Raw genomic sequence first — 23328 nt, 5'->3', positions numbered from 1 at the left:
GACGTGAGATACACACACACACACACACACACACACACAGGTCAGCCATAAAAAAGAATGAAATTTGCCATTTGCAACAACAGGGATGGACCTGGAGGGTATTATGCTTAGTGGAATAAGTTAGAGAAAGACAAATACTGTTTGATATCACTTATATGTGAAATCGAAAAAAATTAGACGAATAAATGTAAATAAACAGAAACAGAGTTGCAGATATAGAGAATAAACTAGTGGTTACCTGTGGAAAGAGGGAAGCATGGAGGGGCAGGATAGAAGTAGGGGATTAAGAGGTATAAACTACTATGTATAAAATAAATAAGATGCAAGGATATATTGAATAGTACAGGGAATACAGCCAATATTTTATAATAGCTTTAGATGCCATAGAATCTCTAAAAATATTGAATCACTACATTGTATACCTGAAACTAATATAATATTGTAAATCAGCTATACTTTAATAAAAAGAAAATAAAAAATCAACCTCCCTTATATAAACAGTGACCATATTTCACAATTTTCCCAGGACAATCCAACTTTTACCAGTGTGCTTATTAACAGCCCTGACTTTTGCTCACCACAGCTGCCTGTTTGGACACCAAATTATATGGAACCCTTGCTTACCTACCACACTTTGGTAACACATAAACCACCCCTCTCTTTCTCTCTCTGCATTGGTGAACTGATGAGAGACAGCGTCTGTGCTTTGGTGGCTGTGGTATTAACAGCAAGAGCTTAAGTTATTAAACCAAGCAGCTTTAATCTGGGAGGCTCCCGGAAGAGTGAGGATTAATGTATTTTTATTCCCAAGCCAATGTAGCTGTTCCTATGGACGAGGGTTTGCTCCAGGCAACCCCCAAACTGGCCCCACCACCTTTCTCTAGACCCACTTCCCAACCGTCAGCGACGTGATGGAGTTTTACTTGGAGATGGACCCAGTCACCTTGAACCTGATCATCCTCATTGCGAGCTACGTCATCTTGCTCCTGGTTTTCCTCATCTCCTGCGTGCTGTATGACTGCCGAGGCAAGGACCCCAGTAAGGAGTACGCACCTGAGAGCACCCTGGATGCCCAGCCCTCCATCCACTTGGTGGTGATGCAGCAAAGCCCTCCTGGGCCCCCCGGGCAAGGGGCCTTCATTTTGGGAACCCTGCTCCACTGGGGAAGAAAAGCACAATGGTTTGAGGCTGGCTGAAGGATACTGGGGAGAGGGCACTAGACATCCTGGACAAACCATTCTCCCACGTAACTCCAAGTGTCTCTGAGCATGGGTCCTGCTGGCTAGGTAAGTGGGAGCCCTGCCGTACTTCCTGCTTCCTCCTCATCCTCCTTGTGGGAGAAGCAACTGTTTAAGTTAAGAAGCCCAAGGTTAGCTTTGGTCACATTCTCCAAATGCAAAACCTCAGCAATACATTTTTTTTTTAAGTGGAGGTATGGGGGATTGAGCCCAGGACCTCATGCATGCTAAGCACCTGCTCTACCACTGAGCTATACCCACCAGCCAATACTATTGTTTAGTGGAGCTGGTTACATGTATATTACTGATGCCACCCTTGCAGCTTCCAGGAAAGACTGACTTTTGAGTAAAGGTTTAAAGGGGGTGCAATTGTGTGTGTGTGTGTGTGTGTGTGTGTAATGAGGAACGGGGCTAGCTCAAACTTATGCTATACTTAGTCAGTCCCTTCTTTTCAAGGCAACCATTGCGTTTTTCCAGGCTTCAGATTATTATTATTTCTATACATACTAGCTCTCACATTCTGCTCCCCACTGTGAGTCTCTGTGGTGAACACAGCCATCGTAGAGCACAGAGCTTAAGTGACAAAGTGTGGAGCCTGGGTTCAGACCCTGCCTCCTCCACTCACTAGCTGAGTGCCCAGAGCCATTTCTTTGTGCCTCAGGGCTAGTGGTAGGACCTCCGGCTGTTTGGGGGTGTTTAGACAAGTTAATTCACAGAAGGTTAGTCTTACGATTATTATTGTTGATTCCCTTTCATACCTCTCATCAAGCAGTTTTATCTCCAGTCCTCAAATCTGACCTGGTCCAGTGCAAAATTACTGAGGACTCCTTGCAAAATTTACTTAGGTCCCAGGGGTCCGTGTTTCAGTCCCCCAGCGCTACTTGCTGTCTTCTTGTCCCCTTATTAGATGTGTTTCCCTGCTCATTCATCTGTCACCACAATTTTGAATTAGTATCTCCATTGCATATATGTGTTTTTTATTAGTCTTCCCTTCCCCGAGCTCAGGGCAACCGACATGCTCACTTGATAATTTACTAAACCCCTCTTCCAATCAGGCCCTGTTGGAAATACAGAGAAAGGAGTGTGTCACGACCCTCCCTCTGGTCTTTGCTGCCTGGCGGGAAGAGGAGGAGGCAGGCACGACTCAGACCATGAAGCATAGGAAAGTCCAGCATGCAGAGGGGGCTCAAGAAACGTTCGAATAATGCCAAAGGGTCAATTTCACCTTAGACGCGGGCATCAAAGATGAGATGATTTGGCTTGAGAGATGTGCAGCTGTTTCCTAGGACAAAATTGTGTTGGGGATTTGAAGGGTAGAACAGGAGATGGCATCTGAGACAGAAGGGATAACAAAGCGTTCACTGATGGTGACAGACTGATGGCTTCCAAAACTGTGAAGAAAAAGTAAGCAATTAAGTTTAAATTATCTTATAGAAAACTGAAGAGGAGGGAGCAGCCCGGCCTTCCCTGCCAGCTTCAGCCATGGGCATGGTTTTACCTTTGGACTGTAAAGTAGCTAGAACAAAAATTAAGCAAATCCTAGTAATTTGTTTTCAGATCTTTAACAGTTTTTAAATTTTGTTCACCTTATATCAGAAAATCATATGTTCTTTTAAATATGTGATTTGAAAACTATATTGAAAATCTATCTGAGAAATTTTTTTTATGGTCAAGAAGCCATCTCCACTTTAATAGTGAAAATATAAAATAAATGGGAAAATACGATAAATTCATGGGAAGCTTTTAAGGATCTGCCCCTTCCCTGGTGTGAACTTCACCTGAACTAATCTTTATTCTTTTCTTTGTTATGGGAATGTACATAAATCAATGGAGGCAAAATATATCAATGAAGGGAAAAAAAATCAGTGGACAGCAAGAAAAAGTGATGGTAACAATGATCATTGTAACTGTAGCTTTTTAAGAGCGAAACACATAATATGTTCAGCTCATCTAATCTAAAAGTTAAGAGTTTGAAATAATCATTCATTCGTAAGTTTTAAGAACACACATATTTTTAATTATATCTCAATGCCACATTGGGGTCAACTGAAAAGGACAGATTAACAGAGATTAATTCTAAGAGAAAGAAGGAGAAAGAAAAGAACAAAAAAACAAATAGAGTAACAGACAACAGATAAGGGAACAGAAATAGAGCCAAAGGAGAGAAAAAAGAAGGAAAGAAAGAAACTAAAAAGACTCTAAGGTGAATGTTAGAATAAAGGGCATTAAGTGTTTCCAATCCTCTCGTTCATTTGGTGTGTGGCTCCTTTGGAGTTGCGTTCTCCAAACCAGAACCAGCTCCTCAGCATTTGAAATAATCTTTCTGTATAGCAGGTGCGCTAGAATCTTATAAGAACTAGAAGTGACTTTAAGAATCTCACCGATGAGGAAACCAGCCCAGAAGTAAGAGTGATTTTCCACAAGCACTTGGCCTCAGAGCTGAGACTAAGATCCTGTTCTGTTTCCTATTTGTCCCCCTAAGTCCTCTCTACTGCATGATCTCATACCTCTTTGTATTTTAAAACTTTTCCATTTATTTCTTATTTTTCAAATAAAGCGTTAATTTCCCATGGAATTATTAGCTGCACAGCCGTGAAGCTGTAACTAATGTCTTAAAACCCCGTGGCACGGATGCCAGCTAAAACCAAGAAGTTCCTTTAACATTCAGATGCTACAGCCTTACTTTTGTTTCCTTTTGGGATTAGGACTCCCTCATCCCACCTAATTTTAATACATTAGTGTCCCATCGTGCACAATTTGTATTAAAGCAAATGCAACAGTTTGGCCTAATTCAGGTGATTGCTGTGGGAAGGACGCAGCAAAACACTTTCAAGGCAAAGGAAAAGGGAGGGAGAGAACAGAGGTTTATCTGGAATCTGCTGCATGCCAGATCCTTTTCACTCATATCTCATTTAATCCTCCCTCTCTCCCGTGAGACAGACACAATTCAGTGTAGTTTAGAGACAAAGAACTGGAGACTCAGGGAGGTGTTCGAGCTTGTGCAAGGCCAAGTAGCTAGCCCACAGGGAAAGACAGGATCTGAACTCAGTTCTCAGGGTTTTTACAGTCACTCAAGGACAGGAACAAACCCACGTTCATTCCTCCTTGTCTCTCTTTCCTGTGCTAGAATGTCAGCCCCGGGGAGAGGCTTAATACGGAGCTGTTAAATGATCTAATGGGCTGAAGAAATAATGGAGCAGAGGCAAGTCTCTGTGGGGCCCAGCGATAGACTTTAAAATGAAGCCTATCCGGAGAAAAGCCATTGTATATTTTTCCTTTCTTATTCCCCATCATTTATCACTTGCTGCTTGGGTTCTAGTCCTGGTTCTGCTACTAACTCAGTGCCCATGAACAAGTCACATATATCCTCTCTTAGTTTCCTCTTCTATAAAGTGAGAGGGTAGAATTTCTAAGGTTCTGTCTAGCTCTGACAGCTTACAATTCTATTGGAAGATTAAGAAGGAAAGGGGGAACATGAGTCTAGAGTGCGAGGGGGTAAAAGAGTGAGGGCAGCGCTCTGCGTCTGATTCTGCAGTATGGGAGTGAGTAAATCTCCCCCAAAGAGGGCTATTCTCACATGCTACCTCTGATTAGTAGCGGGGTGTGTGTGTGTGTGTGTGTGTGTAAATAGAGGGAGAGAGAGAGTCAGAAACAAATGAAGAATCAGAGTGAGAAGATGAAGAGCAGAGAAAGCAAGATATTGGAGGGGAGAGGGGGCTGGGGAAATGCAGATGAGAATCTTCTGAACTTTTTCCTTTTACACTTCTGTTCCTTCTGGGTCCCTGTAGGAGCTCTCAATTTAGAATCACACACAAATTTAATTGGATTTTTTTCCAAATTATTAATAAATTACTCAAATCAAACTAGATCTTCAAACCCAGCAAGCTTCCCCAGACAACTGCTACCACAGAGAACGTCCTACAGCCTGATGAAAAAGAGGCAACTGAAGTACTTCAGGGCTTCTGCTCCTCATCCACAAGCAGACCTAACTGTGTGCTTTTCAGCAAGACCAATTCATTCACAGTGGAAACTGTTAATAATACTGGATTCGTTACCTGAGAGACCATCTGTGCCTCTTAGGCTGAGGCAACTGAGAATGATGGGGTTGGGAGGGCTGTATTATTTTCACACAGGTCAGAGTCAGGACTAGGGGAACTAAATATTTTAGACTGCTCCGTCCTTTGGATATTTACTGAATATTACTTTGCCCCTCTCTCTCAAGTCAGCAGTCTTAAAGTAACACACTCTTTCAAAGTATTTATTTTCATAAGCTGCGGACTGGACTCTAATAAACAGTGACATGGCTGTAAGAGATGGTTTGACGGTAGGGATGTTTTCATGCAGTAGACATTGCAATAGGCTTTTCACTAGAGATATCCCAATATGTTGCCGCTTATTGTATTGATTTGTATCCAAGGTTGTTTTAGTTGCAAAAAGGGCAATATTTAGTTGCTTCTAAATATCAGCCTTTTAATAAAGCATGACACGGCCCTTCTTAACGTAGCCAATGAGGTACCAAAACCCAAGTGAGCTGATATCTGCCAGCATCCATTTGAAAAATGCCATTGGAATTTGTACGCCACTCCTTTTCCCCTCAAGTTTATTATTTCCATTGTATTTTCCCCTCATTGAATTTGTTTCTAACATTATATATTTTTCTGCTTGAAAGTCTTGTATCGACTCTCCATGTTTTTCAGCCATAAAACTGTATCTATCGACTGAGATTATTTTTATTCTCTCTGAACATAAGACTCCAAAAGTTTAAAAAATATTTCCCTAGGTGTAACTTGCAGTTCCCTTTATTGCTACTACGCAACTGATCAAAACCACGCGCATGGTAAATTTTTTGGTGCACTTACTGACCTTAGAAAGCAAAGCTTTAATAGAATTGCATATCTAGGGAGACGGACGCGGGAGATTGTGCTGCCTTGACAACCAAAGACTTTAAAGACAGTCAACTTCCTCATCATCGCCTGGTGCCCCAAGTATTTACACCTGGAACAGAGCCCCCCATAAGTAAGACTTAGGGTGGGCGGGAAGTATGCTCATCCTGGGTAAGGTGTGAGGAGTATGACTTTGAAAGGACAGGAAAGAAAAGGAGAAACAGCATGAGGACTTATCAACAAGCACTTTCTGGCATGGGGGGATAGCACGCCACTAAACTGACTACACGTCAATAATAAATAAGTAAGTAAATAAATAAATAAATAACCTAATTAACCACCCCCTCACCAAGAAAGAAAGAAAGAAAGAAAGAAAGAAAGAAAGAAAGAAAGAAAGAAAGAAAGAAAGAAAGAAAGAAAGAAAGAAAGAAAGAAAGAAAGAAAGAAAGGAAGGAAGGAAGGAAGGAAGAAAGAAAGAGAAAGAAAGAAAGGGAGAAAGGAAGGAAGGAAGGAAAGAAGGAAAGAAAGAAGGAAGAGAAAAGAAAAGAAAAGAAAAAAGAAAAGAAAAAACAAGCACTTTCTGGGGCAGATTCGTTTAAGAAAAAGTATGTAGAAGTTGAGGAACTAGAAATTCCCTTAAAATTTGCCTCTGCACACATAACCCATTAGTTACATGGCTCCTCCGATCTGAAGATTGTGCTAGCTCAAAGCAGGGTATTTGAGTGGGGGGGGGTAGGGAGCAGGATGGTCATTTGGTCAAGTCCTACATTTTTGAAAGGTCTCAAATTAGGATATGTGATTTGTTACCAAATACATGTACATTCACAGAGATAGAATGGCAATTTTGGGAGTCATTTTCTTTGGCACTACTTCATCTTTTGAAATATCCCTAAAAATCCATAAAATAGAAGTGGCCCCCTAGCCTCCCTCACTCTTTGATGGGGAACAGGATGGGTTTGGGAGAGCTCCACAGGGAAGGTGATGGTTGAGCTGAGTGAGGAAAAGCAGGAGTTTGTCAGGAAAAGATGGGGAGGGACATTCCAGGCAGCAGCACAGAGGTGAGAGAAACCAGAACCCTCCTAGGGTGAAGCATCGTTGGATCACAGGGTCCAAAGGGGAGCATGGTGGAAAATGAAGTACGGCCAGACCATGGATGTCCCTGCATATCCCTCCAAGGCCTTTGGACTTCAGCCTGATCAGGGGAATGACATAAGCATATTCCTGTATTAGAAAGATTATCCTGGCAGCTACATGGAAGATGGATGGCAAGGAATCAGGAAGAGTTGGAGGGTGAGAGAGTTTCCTACAATAGTCTCCCAATAAGGCTTTAGGGATGAGACGGATGGATAGATTAGGGATCTTGGTAGAAGAGTCAAGGACAGCTCTCAGGTTTCATTACATGAGCTCAGTCGATAGATGGCTTACAGCCAAGGATGGATGCACAGAACGATCATCTTGGGGAGCTTGTAAAGACACCCCTGCCTGCACCGCCCAGAGATGTGCAGCCTCTGGTGTGGAAGACCAGCCTGATTTGCGGCCTGACAGAACTCTCCTAGTTGAGTCTCCCCTGTACACCCCTGACTATCAAAACACCCTGAGAGGGATGTGGATCTGAGGCTGTAGTCTTCACCTTTCACTTAAAGAAACCAAGGCTCAAAGAATTCTGAAACCAGAATCTGCTGGGGTAGGTGGAATGCAGGCATCAGCAGTTTAAAAAATTCCCCAGGTGATTTCAACTGCAGCTTGTGAATTAGTGATCTAAGGCTTTGGGGTTGAATTAAACCTGGACTCAAACCCTGCATCTCTGACATTCATTTATTTGATAAATGGATACTCATTGAGCGATCACTATGAAGAAGGTCTTTTCAGCTAGTAACATGGTACTTAATTTTTCTGAGCCTCACAGTCATTTAATGCTGTCTTAATACTGTTTGCATTAAACAAGGTAACATTTATAAAGCACCTGGCAACTTGGAATATTAGACACTCAGCAAGTATTAGTTTCTTCCCTCTCGCTGCCCACCTCCCCCTTTCCTTGACCTTGCAGGAGGTACCCAGGGTTTGTGTCCTCATTCTGGTTTGAAAGTCAGATGAGTAACACAGACATAATAAAACATGATGAGACCATTTAGCATTTTTGTCCCTTAGGCTAGATTTACTTGTAAGATTCCTACACTGACATATTAGAAGAGAGGGAATGAATTAAGAAAGAATCTTGGAGAATCTCTCATCTACTAACCTTCTTTTAAGATGAGAAATCAAGTATTTGCTGGTGGAGCCTGGAGTCCACCCTAGGCTGGCGAACTCCCAGTCTAGTGCCCCTGCTGTAACATCAACCTTCCCCCTAAGAACCAACATCACATCCTTAATTTTCCACTCCAAGATGAACTGGTAACGGAGCATCACAGAAATTTGTACCTGGTGATCAGCACTAATTTCTGAAAGCTTCCACAAATCAGCATGTACTTAGTAAAACCAGAATTCTTGCTTTACTAACATGACTCAACTTCTTCTAAATATACCGACTCCCCAAACAGATAGCAGTCCCTGAGCCACTTCTCTCTAGAAACTCTGTCCCACCCCTGAAAATGAGTCCCAGGATGCAAAGATTCAGAAATCCAGGCCCTTCAGTGTGAACCCGCAGGCCCCGGCCAGCTGGGAACTGTGCACTTTTCCCAGCTAGTAGGTGGCTCCCGGCATGAGTCACAAGGTCCAGCGACATTCCAGGTTTCTTCTGCCCTGGCAGCCTCCTGTGACTTGGGAAGCAGGTGAGAGAAGAGGGGAGGTCTCTTCCTGAACTTCTCACACGAGGAAGATGCTCTCAGGGAAGGAAGTCTTCCTTCCACTCGCCGAGGCTCCCAAAGCGTCTGAACACCTTTGCATCGCAGGATGGTAGGTCATCTGTTTCTCATTCTGGTCCTTTCAGTAACCCTACAAGGTGCTCGGGGTAGAATAAACAAGGAAACTGAGGGCTGTCAATAGCAAGCCTCATCCAAGTTCAGAGAGGAGCGGGCAGCCTGAACTATGTCCCCAGGGGGAGCGGGGAGGGTGTGCTGACCGCAGCCCATCACCGTCTCCTCAACACCCAGCAAACATGCCCCAACCTCCTCAGCTTTAATTAATGAATTTTGAATAATTTTTAAAATGCCTCTACCAGGGTGCTGATTCCCAACCCACCACCTCTGAGATCAGATTAGGATTCAGAAGAGAGAAGCCGCTGAGCCAGGTCTGCCTTCCCTAAAAATCAGTCTTCCCCATCTCTGTCCTTCCTTCGTCTCTGCTTCCTGACTTTTCTGTTCATACCTTTGAAGGCCAGAAAACAAGCCCTTTGACAAGGCCTCTGCGACAGCCCAGAGATCCCTCTCCCTGTCTCCAGCCCACCCCACCTCCCGCCTGGGCAGCCTTGCAGAGAACCCATCACCCTCCTTTCAGGTGCCCCTGCCTCCCTGCTGCCTCCCCAGAACTACAGAGGGAAGCGGACACACACAAAAGCCTCAGGAGAAGGTACCCTTAAAAGACCAAAGTGCCTTTCTTTCTTTTGACAGAAGATGAATCTTTGAAGTAGAGGAAAAGTGATTTAAAAAAGGAGACGGGGGTGGGTGAGCAGAAAGGGGAGGAGACTCCCCTCCCTTGGCCTCACAATTCTTCGTGGGATGCTGGGGTTCGAGCTATTTGTGCCCTGGGATGGTCGTCCTCTGCCTTCCTCTCTCCCCCACCCGCTAGCTCTCCCCTCCCCCACTCCCTCCATCTCCCTTCTCACTTCCCTCCCTTGGGTGCTGGCTGGCAGTGGTGGAGGTGGGTGTGATTGGGGAGGACAGAGGTACAAGGCTCCAGGCAGGTGATGGGACAGGGAAAGCCTGTGACCTTATCAACACCACAGCTGACTCTCTTAAGCAATACTCATTCACCAGTGTGCAAACAGAAAACCCAGTTCCATTCTCAGAAATCTGCCCCAAGGCACTTTTAGGATCACACAGTAATGGTCGAGTCAGAGGGCGCCTTTGAGATGTTTCGTCTGGTAAATCTCTCGTTTTGTCTTCTAGAGAAGGAAACGCACTTGCTGAACGTCATACACAGCCAAGCGCAGTTACAGCAAACCCTTACTTCTGGGACCAGGCTCTGTCCAACAGAGCACCTTGTCTCCTCTTGTGTTATTTTCCACATGGACCCAAGGGACGAAGTGATCTGGTTCTCGTTTTGCAGAGGGAGGAACGGAGGTCTTAACATCCTCTTCAAGTACCCAAACCCTACTCATTCTTCAGGACAAATTGAGGTGTCTCTTTTCCTGTGACATCTCCTCTAGTCTCCTGGTTGGATGCAGTCACTCCCTCCTCTGAACCTCACCCGACTCCCAGCGCAAGCACTCCCCCAGTCCCTCTTGCGATGGCTGACTTCCTACAGTGATAGTTTGCCCACAATGTATCAGCATTTTTGAGGGCAGAAGCTGTACACTGTGGATGGAAAACCAAACATACTCCTAATGCAATGTGTCATTTTTATTCTTTAATGTGTTTCCTTTTCCATATTCTTTGCAAATTTCTTATCTATTTATTACTTTTATGATTATTATTTGTATATTCTTATTCATTTATTATTTTTTAATTATTCAGTTATTTATTTTAATGGAAGTACTGAGGATTGAACCCAGGACCTTGTGCATGTTAAGCATATGCTCTACCACTGAGCTATTACCCTCCCTCCTGTATTTGCATATTCTTTATGCAAAGAGAAAAAAAAAGTTAAAAAAAAAAGACCTCATGGTGGAACACTGAATCCATGAAGCCTGCCTTACCACACAGATCCTCCCCTGAATAGTGAAACTCACCTCCTCCAGGAAGCATCCCCAGGCAGAGTACTGAGAGCTGGGGGGCAAGACAGATCAGCCCTGAGTGTAGGCAGAAAGGGGGGTTACTGTCTGAAGTGATTTTTTAAATGATAATGGCAATGTTTTCTGTTGTTCAGCCATTTTCTGTTTTTGTGGAAGAAAAATTTTCAAAGTTTTAACCAGATGCAATGAAATTAGATGGATTTTCTGCTGGAGATATTTTAAATGGAAATTTTCAACCATGCCAACTTTGGAATGCTGCTAGAACAAATCCTGAAGAGGAACAAAGACATGGGGAGTATTGGCATTTCTGAAATTTATTGAGAAATGGGATATTTTATGTATCTCAGCCAAACTTGCCCTGAAGTAGGTATTGCAAGTCCTATTTGTAAGCTTGTTGCTTTGTGTGAAAGAAATTTCAGAATTAAAAGTAATAAAAAAATTTTTGATTAACTATGAGTGAAGATAGCTTGACAAATGTGGCTGCATTGTCTGGTGAACATAAATATACAAAGAAGACTAATTTTGAAAAAGAAGACCAATTTTCATGAAATCACTGACAAACTTACAGAAGACAAATTTGCAAGAAGTCAGTTAACATACACTCTGTAATATTATTTTTCGTTATTGCGACAGACCAATATACAGGTATATATTTTTTTCCTTTGAAAGAAAATGCATTAATATAATTTTAAACTATTCATATAAAATTCTTTTCTTCCTTTTTCACTGTATTTATTTTTTATTACCACCGTAATTATGTATATGACATTCAATTTAAAAAGTTCATTTTTCTGGCTGTTGTTATTTGTTTTAATTTGATTGTTATTGAAGATAACTGTATTGTGCAGAGGAAAGGAAGTTAAAAATTATCTGCTCTGAGTATGCCCAGGGTGCTCACAATTTCCCCTTTATCCGACCAAATCTTTGACTCACCCATCTTAGACACGAAGCTCCGATGAGGTTCTATCTCGGGCAAGTTAAGGTTTATCAGTTGTGTCTTCCTTATTAAATAGTAATCAGTCACCCTGGCTCTGAATCCTAGTCCATTTTCACGAGTGTGAAAGGAGAGATACAATTTCCCCCCTTGGAATCAACCCCCAATAGTGTGTGTATGAGAGGGTTTCTCTACTTCAGCACTAGGCATTTGGGGCCAGATAATTCTTTGCCGTGGGGTTGTTGTCTGCACCGCACAATGTTCAGCAGCATCCCTGCCTCTACCCACAGGGTACCAGTAGCATCTCTCCCCTCAGTGTGGCAACCAAAGTTGTCTGCAGTAATGGCCCCGGGTGAGAACCAATACGTTAGACTGAGATTCAGCAGCCTGTTTTGAAACGGACCTGTAAGAGGCCCTCTTCCATGCTGTTGAACTTGAATAAAGTTCCAACCATCACTGAGCATCTTTTTTTGTTGCATCTGTAAAGTTGGAAGAAAACATCTACTTTGATTTGATGTCAAGTTCAAAAATGATAATGTGAAGAAGACTCAGGCTCTAAATCTGTTTGTGGATGTGAAAGGTCATTCTTAACAGGGAGGTCAGAAAGTTTACACTGCAGTTCTGTTTTAGGGGGGAAAAATGTAGCTCCAAAAAGTATCTATAATTGATTTCATCTTTATTTGAGTCCCCAGAAAACTTAATTGACCAATTAAAATTAATTTCTTCTTTTCCAATTTAAAAGAGACTCTTTCATTCCACTCGATGTCTTTGGGTTGAGGATTCAATCAATTCAAAGATTCGGGGCAGTTTCCCTCAAGATATCGCTCCACCTTCTTCTCTTTCTCCAAGTTGTGTCTGAGTGGAGGCAGAACTTGAAAGTCCTACAGTAGCAGGATGGAGTCATAGTTCTGTTGGTGGATAGTGAGACCCCTTAAATAAGAAGCCCACCGAAGTGTGCGTGCTTGTCGCCAGCCATGAAAGGATTTGCAGCAGAGGCAGAGGGACAAAAGGAAGACCTGTTTTTTTGCTCAGAAGGGGAGAAGGAAAGAAAGGGCTCGAGCAAGGAGCTGTCAGCCAAGATGGCCAGGAGAGACAGCTCCAGCTCCAGAGTCGAGCCTCGTGGACTTTTATGAGAAGCTTCTGCCATCATGTCCTCCTTCTGGGTGTGCTGAAGCCAATCGCCAACCCCCACTTTTTTTTTCCATCCTTGTATGAACTTTTCCGGTTGTTGTCATGGCAGCTGTCAACTGTCATGGCTTCTGGTGAGTGCGTCGTTTAGCGTGCTAAAGCATTGCAGTGAGTGTGATGAGGCTCAAGGTCCACCGGAAGTCAGATCCTCCTCCATCTTGGGCCTTGTTAGTTCTAACCAGTTCTTGTTTCTTCTCTTTGCGGCTGCCTCCTGAGACTTAGATAAGGGCAACTGGTTTCTATTCGAGGGAGGTGCAGGGGGATGACCCTGCGGGCAGCAGGCTTGGTAACAGTTAGAGAGATTAAGCACTTGAGCCTACTCTCTTATGGCTCAGGGAGGCCTGGGAGATGTCAGCTGTTCTATAAACAAGAGGCAGGGGTTGGGAGGGTGGCCTGCAGGGTCCTACTTGGCATCAGTTCCACAAGCGGGTCATGGGTATATGCTGACCCGTGGGCCATCCTGGTCTGGTTCCTGGGGGTCTGCCTCGGGGAAATCCCAGCTTGTCCTCTGAAGCTTTGTGTGGGGTCCCCAACCTGGCCTCTAGAAGTGAGTCCCTACTCCCTGCAGCCATCTTGTCTACCACCCAGATCTATTTTTGGTCCTTTATTTACTTCAGCTTCTGCATCCCCCTGGGGTTCTAGGAACTCTCGGCTGTCTACCCCCTCGCCAAGCTGGAATCTGCACTACCCTGCAAGCCTGAGCTTGGCCCCTCACCTGGACACCTTCCTCACCCTGGTGCCCGCTGCCCTGGGGCCATGTTGCACGTGTGCTGGGCCCACCATGGGCTGAGGCATTTGCATCTCCCAGGGGTAAGTCATCCTATTTCCCTGTCTGGGTGTTCCTAACCTCTGCTAAATGTCCTCTGTCCCTCCTAATCCGCCTGTTTGACCTGCAACTGAAGAGCAGAAACAGCCACATCTCATACCTCTTGTCCTGTCTTCTCTCTCTTCTGAGCCTCCTTCTCAGACCTGCAATGCACTTCCACCCCTCTCCTGCTGAATGTGGAGTTTCCTTAATAACCTGTCTTCCTTCTTTGCTGCTCCATGGCTGTCCTCCCTTCCTAGCAGCTATGTGGTCCCAGGGCTGCTGGGAAAGAAACAGATTTGTCACTAGGAGAAAATACCTTGAAGTGTATTTCAAAAATGTTAGCAGTCACAGTGAGGGCTCCGGGCCAGGTGATGGGAAAGAAGAATCCTCTGAAAATGAAAACGTGCCCCAAACTGTCTTCACCCTTCAGCCCGCTGTCCTCCCCCACAGAGCAAGGCCTGTCCATGCAAAGCAAGGCCTGTCCTCAGAGAGAATGTCTCTTAAGCCCTTCGCATCTCCTAGCCCTTCTCAGTTTTCCTGCCTTCTCTTCTCTGCCTCCTTGTTTTTCCACTGTCATCTCCTCGCTATCGGGTTCTCGTTTCCTGCGTGGTTTGCTCTTGGGAGCGTCTCCTGGAAAGAGGCCCCTGGGTTAGCAGAGGGCACCCTGCTGGCTTTCCCTTCTTTTCTGGGGAAGCCAGGCTGACACAGCTGCTCTGGCAACCAGTGTTTCCAAGGAGAGCCGCCAAGCGTGTGGAGCCTCCGCGGAGGGAGCCAGGACAGCATCTCCTCATGGAAAGGCCATTCCAATGAGTTTCTTCAGAACCACCTAAAAAGGCCAAGGCAGACCCCAGCATCGTTCACCAGCCTGAGGCACTCAGGAAGCAATCCCCAACGGCCCCATCAGCTATGCCTTCTTGATGGCACCCCAAACTCACACTGCACCCGCGCCTCCCACCATTCCCACATCCACGCAGCTGGCGACCCTCAGCGGCGGAGTCCACCGGCGCTCCGGAGAACCCGCGGTCGCGAGACTCAGGAGCCGCCGCCCCGGTCCCCGCCCGCCGCCTGCGTCCCCGCGGCGCCCCACTCCCCCACGCACTCGTTGGCCTCGCGGGCGGTGGCGCGCTGCCAGGGCCGGTCATAGTGGAAAGGCTTGCAGCGGTCGCACTCCGGACCGGCCGTGTTGTGCCTGCAGTCGCACACCAGGCTGTCGTCGCGGTCGCGCACGCAGCGGGCCGCGTGGCCGTTGCACTTGCAGCGACCGCCTACCTGCAGGTCCGACACGGCGTAGAAGTACGAGTCGCGCGCCACCTCCGAGTCGTCCTCGTTCTCGTCTCCGAACGTGTGCAGGCGGCTGAAGGCCACGCGGATGTCGGTGGCCGTGACCCAGTCTTGCAGCACGGGCGAGTTGTCGAAGTCGTGCGCCGAGGGCCGCCCGTCCAGAGTGCTGAAGGCGATGAGGCCTCCCGAGAGCGGGCGCATGTCGGTGTGAGAGTCAGTGCACACGGCCTCCTGCTCGTTCTGCTTGGTGATGGGCGCGCGGTGCGGCCGGTTGTACATCTTGCGGCACTGCGTGGAATAGAACTGAAAGGGCACCCACGTGCGCCCGTAGTCCATGGACTTATAGATGGTCATAGACTCCGGCCTGGCGAGCAGAACTGCAGGCTCACGTAGGTCACTTCGAACTTCTTGCCTAGAGACAGCGTAAGCGTGACGTAGTGCGGGAACTGCAGGTAGTTCTCCGACTGCCAGCACGTCAGGTTGTGTGGGTTGTTGAGATCGGTGAGGAAGGCGGGCGGGTGCGCCTTCTTGGGGTCCGACGCGTTGCAGAGGTGGCAGGAGCGCAGCCGCTCCTCGCCGCGCTCGCTCACCACGCAGTAGCGCGCCGGGGGCCGGCCGCAGGTGCTGGACACGCGCACGTCCTTGCCGAAGGCTGCGTTGACAAAGTCGGGGATGCAGCGGCGCGGGTGGCCGTTCTCGTCCGAGCAGGGGTCGGGCTGCGCCGCCTGGCCGGCGAACATGCTGAGCCCGGGCCCGCCGCGCACCGCGCCCACCAGGCACGCCACTGCCGCCAGCGCCGCCAGCGCCTCCCACACTGCGCGCATCATGCTGCGTCCAGCCGGCCCCGGCCCCGCCGCGCCGAAGAGTCTTCTGCCCGCCGCAGAAGGCGCCTGCGGAGAGAGGGGAGCCGCGCTCAGCCAGCCCGCCCCGCTCCCTCCACCCGCCGGGGGCGCGGCGAGCGGGGGCGCGGGCAAACGCCCGGCTTCCCCGGCACCAAGCCGGCGGCCGAACGCCCGCCTCGCTTCCCCGCGTCCCGAGGGCAGGCAAATCCGGGGACCCCCCCCAAGCCCGTACGGCCCGCGCCTCTTCTTCCCTGCCGGCGGCGAGTCGGGACCGCGGGCGATCACTCGGCTTCCCCGCCACCACCGCCTCCACGCCGCCCGAGGGTCATGCCCGCGCCCGTCTGCCTGTCCGCGGCCGGCCCGCCAGTATCCCAAATCTCGGACACAGGAGAGCTCGTGCCTCCCCCCCCCTCGAGCCCGCACGGCACGCGCCCCCTCCTCCCCGCAGCCCGGGGTCCCGTTCCGCTGTGTCGAATCGCAACCCCGCCGGCGAGTCCGCATTCGGGACTTTACCTCTGGAGACGGCAAAAGAGAAAGAAAAGTTTGCCCGGCCCCGGCCGGGGAGCCCACGCGCCGGACGGCGGAGAGCCTCTCGCTGGCTGCTAGCAGGCGAGTCCTGCCTCAGCGCGGGCTTGCCAGCTCCATGCCCGGCGCGGCCGCCGCTGCCCCAGCCCCGGCCCGGCCCGGCCCGGCCGCCGCCGCCGCCGCCTCTCTCTCTCGAGTGACGACGCGACCGCCCGGCTCCCGCCGCTTCAGCCGCCGTGCGAGTGCCGCCCAGCCCGCGCCCGGGGCGCACACACACTCCCGCTGGCTGGCGCGCACTCACACACGCACGCACGCCCCCAAAGGCTCCGCCGCCGCCGCCGCCGCCGCCGCCGCCACTCGCGCTGGGAGTGGGGGGCGGAGGGGAGCGCGGGGGCGGGGGGCGGGGCCGCCGGGCGGGGCGCCGGCCAATAACGTCGGCGAGCTGCCGCCCGCTCGCGAGCAAAGTTTTAACCCCGGGAAAGAAGAAAGTTACAGGGAAGCGGCCCGGGACCTGGAGAGAGCGGGAGCGCGATCGGGTGGGAACCCGGGCGCCCGAGAAAGAGAAGCAGAGACAAAGAGAAAGCGAGGAAAGCGCCCGGGGAAGCCCCGGAGAGGGGGGCTGGGCCCGGCGCGCACCCCGCCGAGGGAGGAGGGGCCGGCCGGGGACCGTCCGCGTCGCCCCGGCCCTGCGCTGCCGGGAGAGCCCCGCAGGTTTCCGCCGGCCCCACGCCCAGGGGAGCGCTCAGGCGGCGGGGGAGTGGGAGATTTTTCTCCCTCCTGGTCCCGGGCAAACACATCTGTGTTTGTTTTCTTTGCCGCGTTGGGGTCGGGCCTTCCTCTAACCCAGCCTGATGGCCGCGGTGGCACCGCGTACAGGGCCGTGCCCCATGGGCAGACAGCCCGGGATCTGGAGGAAGAGGAGGATGGAACCTCTGCTGGCTTACTCCTCCTGCCCCAAGCCCCTGGAGTCCGGCGAGAAAGAGCTCTGACTCCCCACCCCAAGCCCCCCAACCCCCGCACAGTTGTCACTATGCTGTGGGCCTCTGTTGGGAACACGGCCCCTTTCCTGCCGGAGGAGCTGTATTGGGCTGGAGGGTGAAGTGGGGAAAAAGCCAGACTGCATCTGGGCACTGGCCAACGCCCCTCCCGGACAGCTCTGCCAGGCCTCTGTCTAGCTGCCCCCAGATACAGAGGCAGCCTTATAGGTACTTATTGGCTCAGTTTTTAAGGGTGCTGTAGCCCATACTATCTCTTGGGAGCCCACAACAGCTTTGCAAGTAGGTATTAAACTCTTATTTTGCAGATGAGGAAACTCAGGTCTCAGGAGGTAAGAAACTTGACCAAGATCTCCCAGCTAGTAAACATCACATCCAGGAATAGAAAGAAACCTGGCTCCTTCCTGTCCTCCCGTTTGTCAAATGGATAGTCCCACCCAACTGTAGTCTCATAGGGCATCCTCAGGGCCACCCAGATTCTCCTTCCCTTCCTCTCTGCCACACTAACAAAAGGACAGAGGACAGTGACAGCATCCTTTTGACCATCTTGCAGCAGTAGCCAAAGCACTCTGGGGAAAGAATACACTGGGCTGAGAGTTTGGAACTAAACTGCGGTTGTTACTTTTAGATGAGTGATCCTGGATTGAAAGCACAGGGTCCTGGTTCTGGCCCAACAGCTGACTTGCTGCATTATCTCCATTGAGTGCCTCATTTTGTCTTACTGGTATTTTCATAAACTCCGAGAATGTACGAAGGAGCCTTGGGGCTGGTCTGGCCCAGCTCATTCTCTTTGGAAGACAGCCCTCCCCAGCCTCCCTGAGAGACGGCCACCCAAGCCAGCTCTTCCAGGGATGGAAGTTCACCGCAGACCAAAGACATAAATCCTCTCCATTGCAGGGCAGCCTGGATTCATCCCCTCCCCTGGGGGAACACTTTAACTTTGCCTTCTTGTGCTGTGTACCACTCTCTACACTTGCCTTGTGGCAGAGGGGATTTTGGGTGACTTACAAGGGGACTTAAAACAAAGCAAAATAACATAAATAAGAAAGTGAGGTGGAAGGAGATAAATGTTTCTTTTTTATGTTTAACCAGGTGGACTGTGAAATGTTTAACCATTGTGGACTGTGAAATCCCAGTGGCATACGGAAAGCCAGCAGAGCAGTTAGGAGCACGTGCTTTGGAGCCAAAGTATGACCTTGGCAAGTTTTGCATCTTTCTGTGCCTTAGTTTCTTCATTTGTTAAAGGGGGACAATAATTTCTATCTCACAGGATTGTAAGCATTAAATGAGTTAACACATACAGAAATTATAGCTTATAATATGTATGCATACATATTGTATTTAGATCCATCTATGTGAGTATACTTTCATATAAAGGTGAATATACATAAAGCCAGGCACACATTAAGGGGCTGCGGAAATGTTATTTGTTAGTTTTAAATTGCTAGCTCTTCATAGAATTTTAAAATTATTTAAAGAGGGACATTTAATGACATGGAAAGAGGTTCATGACATATAAAACGAAAAAAGCCATTTACAGAATACTGTGCCCCCTCCAAGAAACACTATGCATAGCATACTCTCATTTTTATTTTTTAAAGTATGCCTGAAAAGACAACATTGTTCCTTGTAGGTATCTTGGGAAAGTGAGATTAGATTATAGGTGATTTTTGTTTTTGCTTGTCTGTTCTTGACTGTACACAGTAAAACAAGGAGAACTAAGAGAAGAAAGAGAAACTAAGAGGGAAGACAAAGTAGAGATGGGAATCAAGGTTAAGCGCCCCCTAGAATGCCCTATTCACTTCCTGGGGGTGGGCCACAAATTTGTCTCTCAGCTTTCCCGCAGCCAAAATGAAAAGGAGACCATGTCAGTTACACAATTCCCAGCGTCCATGGGATAAAAACAGACCTATTACTCAAGAGAATTACAACTATTCTTGGTACTAAAATCAGACAAGAATTTCTCCTGGGGGGCCTCATAAAGAGAACACAGTGTGAGGTAACAAGCAAACATCTTCAACATCCCTAAGCCCCTCAGAGGGTGTCTGTGATGGCCCACAGTGTACACTAATGGCCTCGCACCAAAACACAGGTCAGGAAGACAGTCTGACAAAAATGGGTCTGAAAGAGGCTCATCGGGCTACCCTGCTCACTGCCCACCTGACTTGATTCCTGGAGTATCTGCAAGACCGGATTGCCAGCGCTCTCAAGCCTTCCTCCTGCTATGTTTCTGTCCCAGAGCTTTTGATGGGCCTCACGTGGCAGCAAGTTTGAAGCTGTACTCCCTGGGGTTGCACCTCGCCAGCTGAGCTTAGGCCAGTGGTCTTCAGGAAGGATATGTGGGGCAGGGAGGGCACTTCCCACTTTTATTGTGATCACTGAGGTCTAAGCTTATCTTCTGCGGTAGGTCCTGGTGCCCAGGACTGTCACTTTGCAGCCTGGAGGTCCACAGCATTCTGGGAAAACCCTGTCACTTGTACAGCTGGTTCGATTCCATACAGCAGCCCCGACCAAGGCTCTACCTCTTCAAATTTTTGAAGATCAGCCCCGTGTCACCCCTCGGTTTTATCGCTCCTAGGCAAAATGTTCCCAGTTCTTTGTATGAGTTCTCACAGGACCCTTTTTTTCTGACCACTCTGCAGCCTCTCCCAATGCTCTCTAATCTGTCAGTGTCCCTTCCTCCAGCATACGGCCTTTTGAGGGGGCAAATGAATAAAACAGATGTCCAAGTGTTGTGAGAGCTTCTCAAAGTGGGGGTGATAAATACACACCCGAAAAGGTGTGTCAGGCTCTGAGTGGCAGGATTCACAGGACAAACGCATTCAAAACACAACAGGGAGGCTCTTGGGTGAGAAAGCGCATTCCCAGGTGTTCCAGCAAGGATTGCGTTGGGAGGGGGAGCCGCCCTTCTTGGCACCCAGCCTTACCTGTGAAGTCCCAGGATCCCCCTAGAAAGATAGTGTCAAGAAAACTTAGAAGTGGCCAGAGTAGGAGGAAGAAAACCAAGAGACTCAGGTGTCCTGGAAACCAACAGGCAAGTTTCCAGGAAGGAGGGGCGGTGAGCAAGTATCACATGCCTTCAAGGTCAAGATAAGATCTGAAAGAGTCCTTTGGATTAAACTACAAGGAAGTCACTGGTGACCTTGACTGGTAGTGGCAGAGGAGTGGTGGGGACAGAAGCCAGGCTGCCTCAGGTTATAAAGTGAACGGGAGGTGAGAAAGTGGAGACAGCAAGTGTAGATGGCTTTGGAGAGGTGTGAAAACAAGTGGTAGGAAAGAGATGGGGTGATTGGAAGGTGACACGGGATTGACGGGAGGTTGGCATTTTCTATTGTTGTTTATAAGATAAGGCTATCTGAGCGAGCCTGAATGTTGACAAGAAGGCTCAGAAGGAGGATGCTGAAGACAGATAAAACTAGCCTCGGAAAATGGGTGGTCAGGTGGTCTGAAAGCTGCTCTTGTTTCAATGCACTAGGAAGTGACACCACCCGCTGACAGTAAGGGAGCAGATTTGGAAAGGCAGGAAGTCTTGATTGGGTCCTTAAGGAGAAGGGGACGTGCTGGCTGGACAGAATTCAAGGTCTGATAGAGGTTGGTGACCATCTATGAGAAAGAATGTCTCCCAGCAAAGTCAAGCCCCAGCAGTGCCCAGCAGCCCCTGTGTAGACCTAGAGAAAGCAGAACAGTTGGATTAATCTAAAGTTGATAGTTTTTTCCAGGAAGTGGGACCAAGGGACAAGGGCAAGAGGGTGGCTGCTGTGATGGAACGTGGAGACAAAGCTCAAGAGAGAAGGAAGTGAAATCAGGCCACCAATGGAAGAAGGAACAGGCCAGGGTCCTAGAGCCCTGCTGTTCAACCACATGTCGCCATGGCCATTTCAGTGAATGAGTTAAAATTAAATAGAATTTCAAGCTCAGTTCCTCAGCTGCCCCTGACTTGGATAGCTCCAATAAAGAACATCTCCATCATCACGGAAAGTTCTGTTGGACAGAGCTGGTCTAGAGGTTCAGGAAGATAGAAGAAGAGATGAGATGGGAATAACTGAGATGATCATGGTCCAAAACTGGATGCCTGCACCGAGGGTCCCAGAGGTGGAACAGCTCCGGGTGACGACAAGGCCTGCTGAGTCTGGGAAGGTGACTGGAGAGGTCAACGCGCCAGCTGGGCTGTCCATCTCAGTACCAGCATCACGGCTTGGAGCCAAGATGAATGCTGACCCAGGTGCTAGTGTCTTCAAAGAAAAAGAAGAGTGACCTCGATGGGGTGGAGATGGCAAGGATGAGATATAGAAGACAGAGCAGTTGTGTGGTTCCGGCCTTAAAGGAGCAGGGCCTTGCTGTTGTTTTAACAAAGATGGGAGGAACAGTGGGAATTGAGGAGGACAACAGCTCCCCCTGCCTGGGCGCTGGGTATGTGGGGTAAGCTTGAAGGCCAGGAGAGCCACCAGTGAACAGGGTGAGGATGCAGGGAAGGGAACATCCCAAAATGGGGGGGGGGGGGGAAGGACCAGAGGACACAGGCTAATGGTTTGCAGGGAAGAGAGTCAGGAATTCAAAGAAATGAGATGACCCGAGGGACCTTCATCCTGGGCATGACTAAGGGTTTTATTTCTTCTTCTTTTTTTTTTTTAACTTTTTAAATCAAACATTGATATAATGCTTGCTGTGTGCCAAGCCCTCTTGTAGGCATTTTATCAGTCATTAACTCATAATTTGGATAAGAATTTTATGAGATAGGTATATTATTAGCTCCATTTTACAGAGGAGGAAGCTGAGACTCGGGAAGGTAACTTGCCGAAGATCATCTCACTAAGTAGATCTGAACTAAAATGGTCTGGTTGCAGGGTTCAAAGCTCTTACCACCTATGGATAAGATGTTATCTGATGCAAACGGGTCTCAGCCATTTCTAGACAGGAGAGGGATCCAGAAATTGGAGCTGTGACCTGGCTGGACTGGCTTCTGAGCACGTCTGGTTCAGTTAAGAGAACACACGTTAGATGAATTGGTTCCCAGGACTTCCAACATAGACTGGAGTTTGTAGCAGCAGAGGAAACTGATGCAGGCATCTGACCTCCCAGAGGGTCAGCGTGGTCCGTGTGACTGTGCTGCTTTCAGAGACAGAGAGAACTTAACTTAGACAAACCTCGAGTCCAACTCCAACTGAATTGTGTGACCTTGGGCAAGCTGCTTCACCCATCAAGTAGAAAACCCATCCATTTTCTCACGGCGACATGGGGTCATCACACTTACCTTGTAGGCTGGTTAGGGTGATTAAAAAGATGTACTGGAAAGGAAAGAAGTTGACAGAGTAGGTGCTCAATACATGGTAGTTTAGGGCTTTTATTGTTTGGGTTTTTTCCTTTTTTTTTTTTTTTCTATTACTCATAATGCTCAGATCGCTCACCCTGGAAGAATTTGGGACCTCCTCTCATTTCAAGGCTTCGAGACTCAGCTCACTTGATCAGCCTCATGGAGATTGCTCCAGGGATCCCAGGTCCTCTGACAAGTCAAGAGATGTGACTGTTCTGGAAAAGGGTTTAGAGCATGGAAGAGCAGGCGCGTATAGCGTGGGGGTTCCTGGAGGTTTATTCGTCGCCTCTGTGTTGTTTATCTGCGCCTTCAGCTCAGGCCCTCCCTACTGCCGGCTTCTTGGCTGAGGATTCCGGAGTTGGGCAGAGAAGCCCATACAAACCCCAAATCCGCCAAATCCTTTAATCTACCAGAGCTCTTTGAAGGGGTGAAAAACGCCTGTGGATAAGGGGAACCAGCAGATGTAATTTATTTTCATTTGCAAAAAGCTTTTGA

The 23328-nt window shown here is 48.4% G+C and overlaps 1 protein-coding gene and 1 pseudogene across 1 annotated transcript; one reads left to right on the top strand and one right to left on the bottom strand.

Annotated features, from left to right (window-relative positions):
* Positions 1-911: 911 nt before the first annotated feature.
* LOC140688663 (small integral membrane protein 36-like) lies at positions 912-1186 on the top strand (annotated as a pseudogene).
* A 13725-nt stretch (positions 1187-14911) lies between these two features.
* Positions 14912-16046, bottom strand: LOC140688570 (netrin-1-like). Its single transcript, XM_072948218.1, is given in 2 exon segments — positions 14912-15525; positions 15528-16046. Coding segments are annotated over 2 exon segments (1074 nt in total). The 5' UTR covers positions 15988-16046.
* Positions 16047-23328: the final 7282 nt, after the last annotated feature.

The sequence above is a fragment of the Vicugna pacos genome, chromosome 23 (assembly GCF_048564905.1).
Source record: "Vicugna pacos chromosome 23, VicPac4, whole genome shotgun sequence".
Taxonomy (NCBI): domain Eukaryota; kingdom Metazoa; phylum Chordata; class Mammalia; order Artiodactyla; family Camelidae; genus Vicugna; species Vicugna pacos.
The sequence above is the reverse complement of the archived record's forward strand: the minus strand, read 5'-3'. Positions and strand labels throughout refer to the sequence as shown.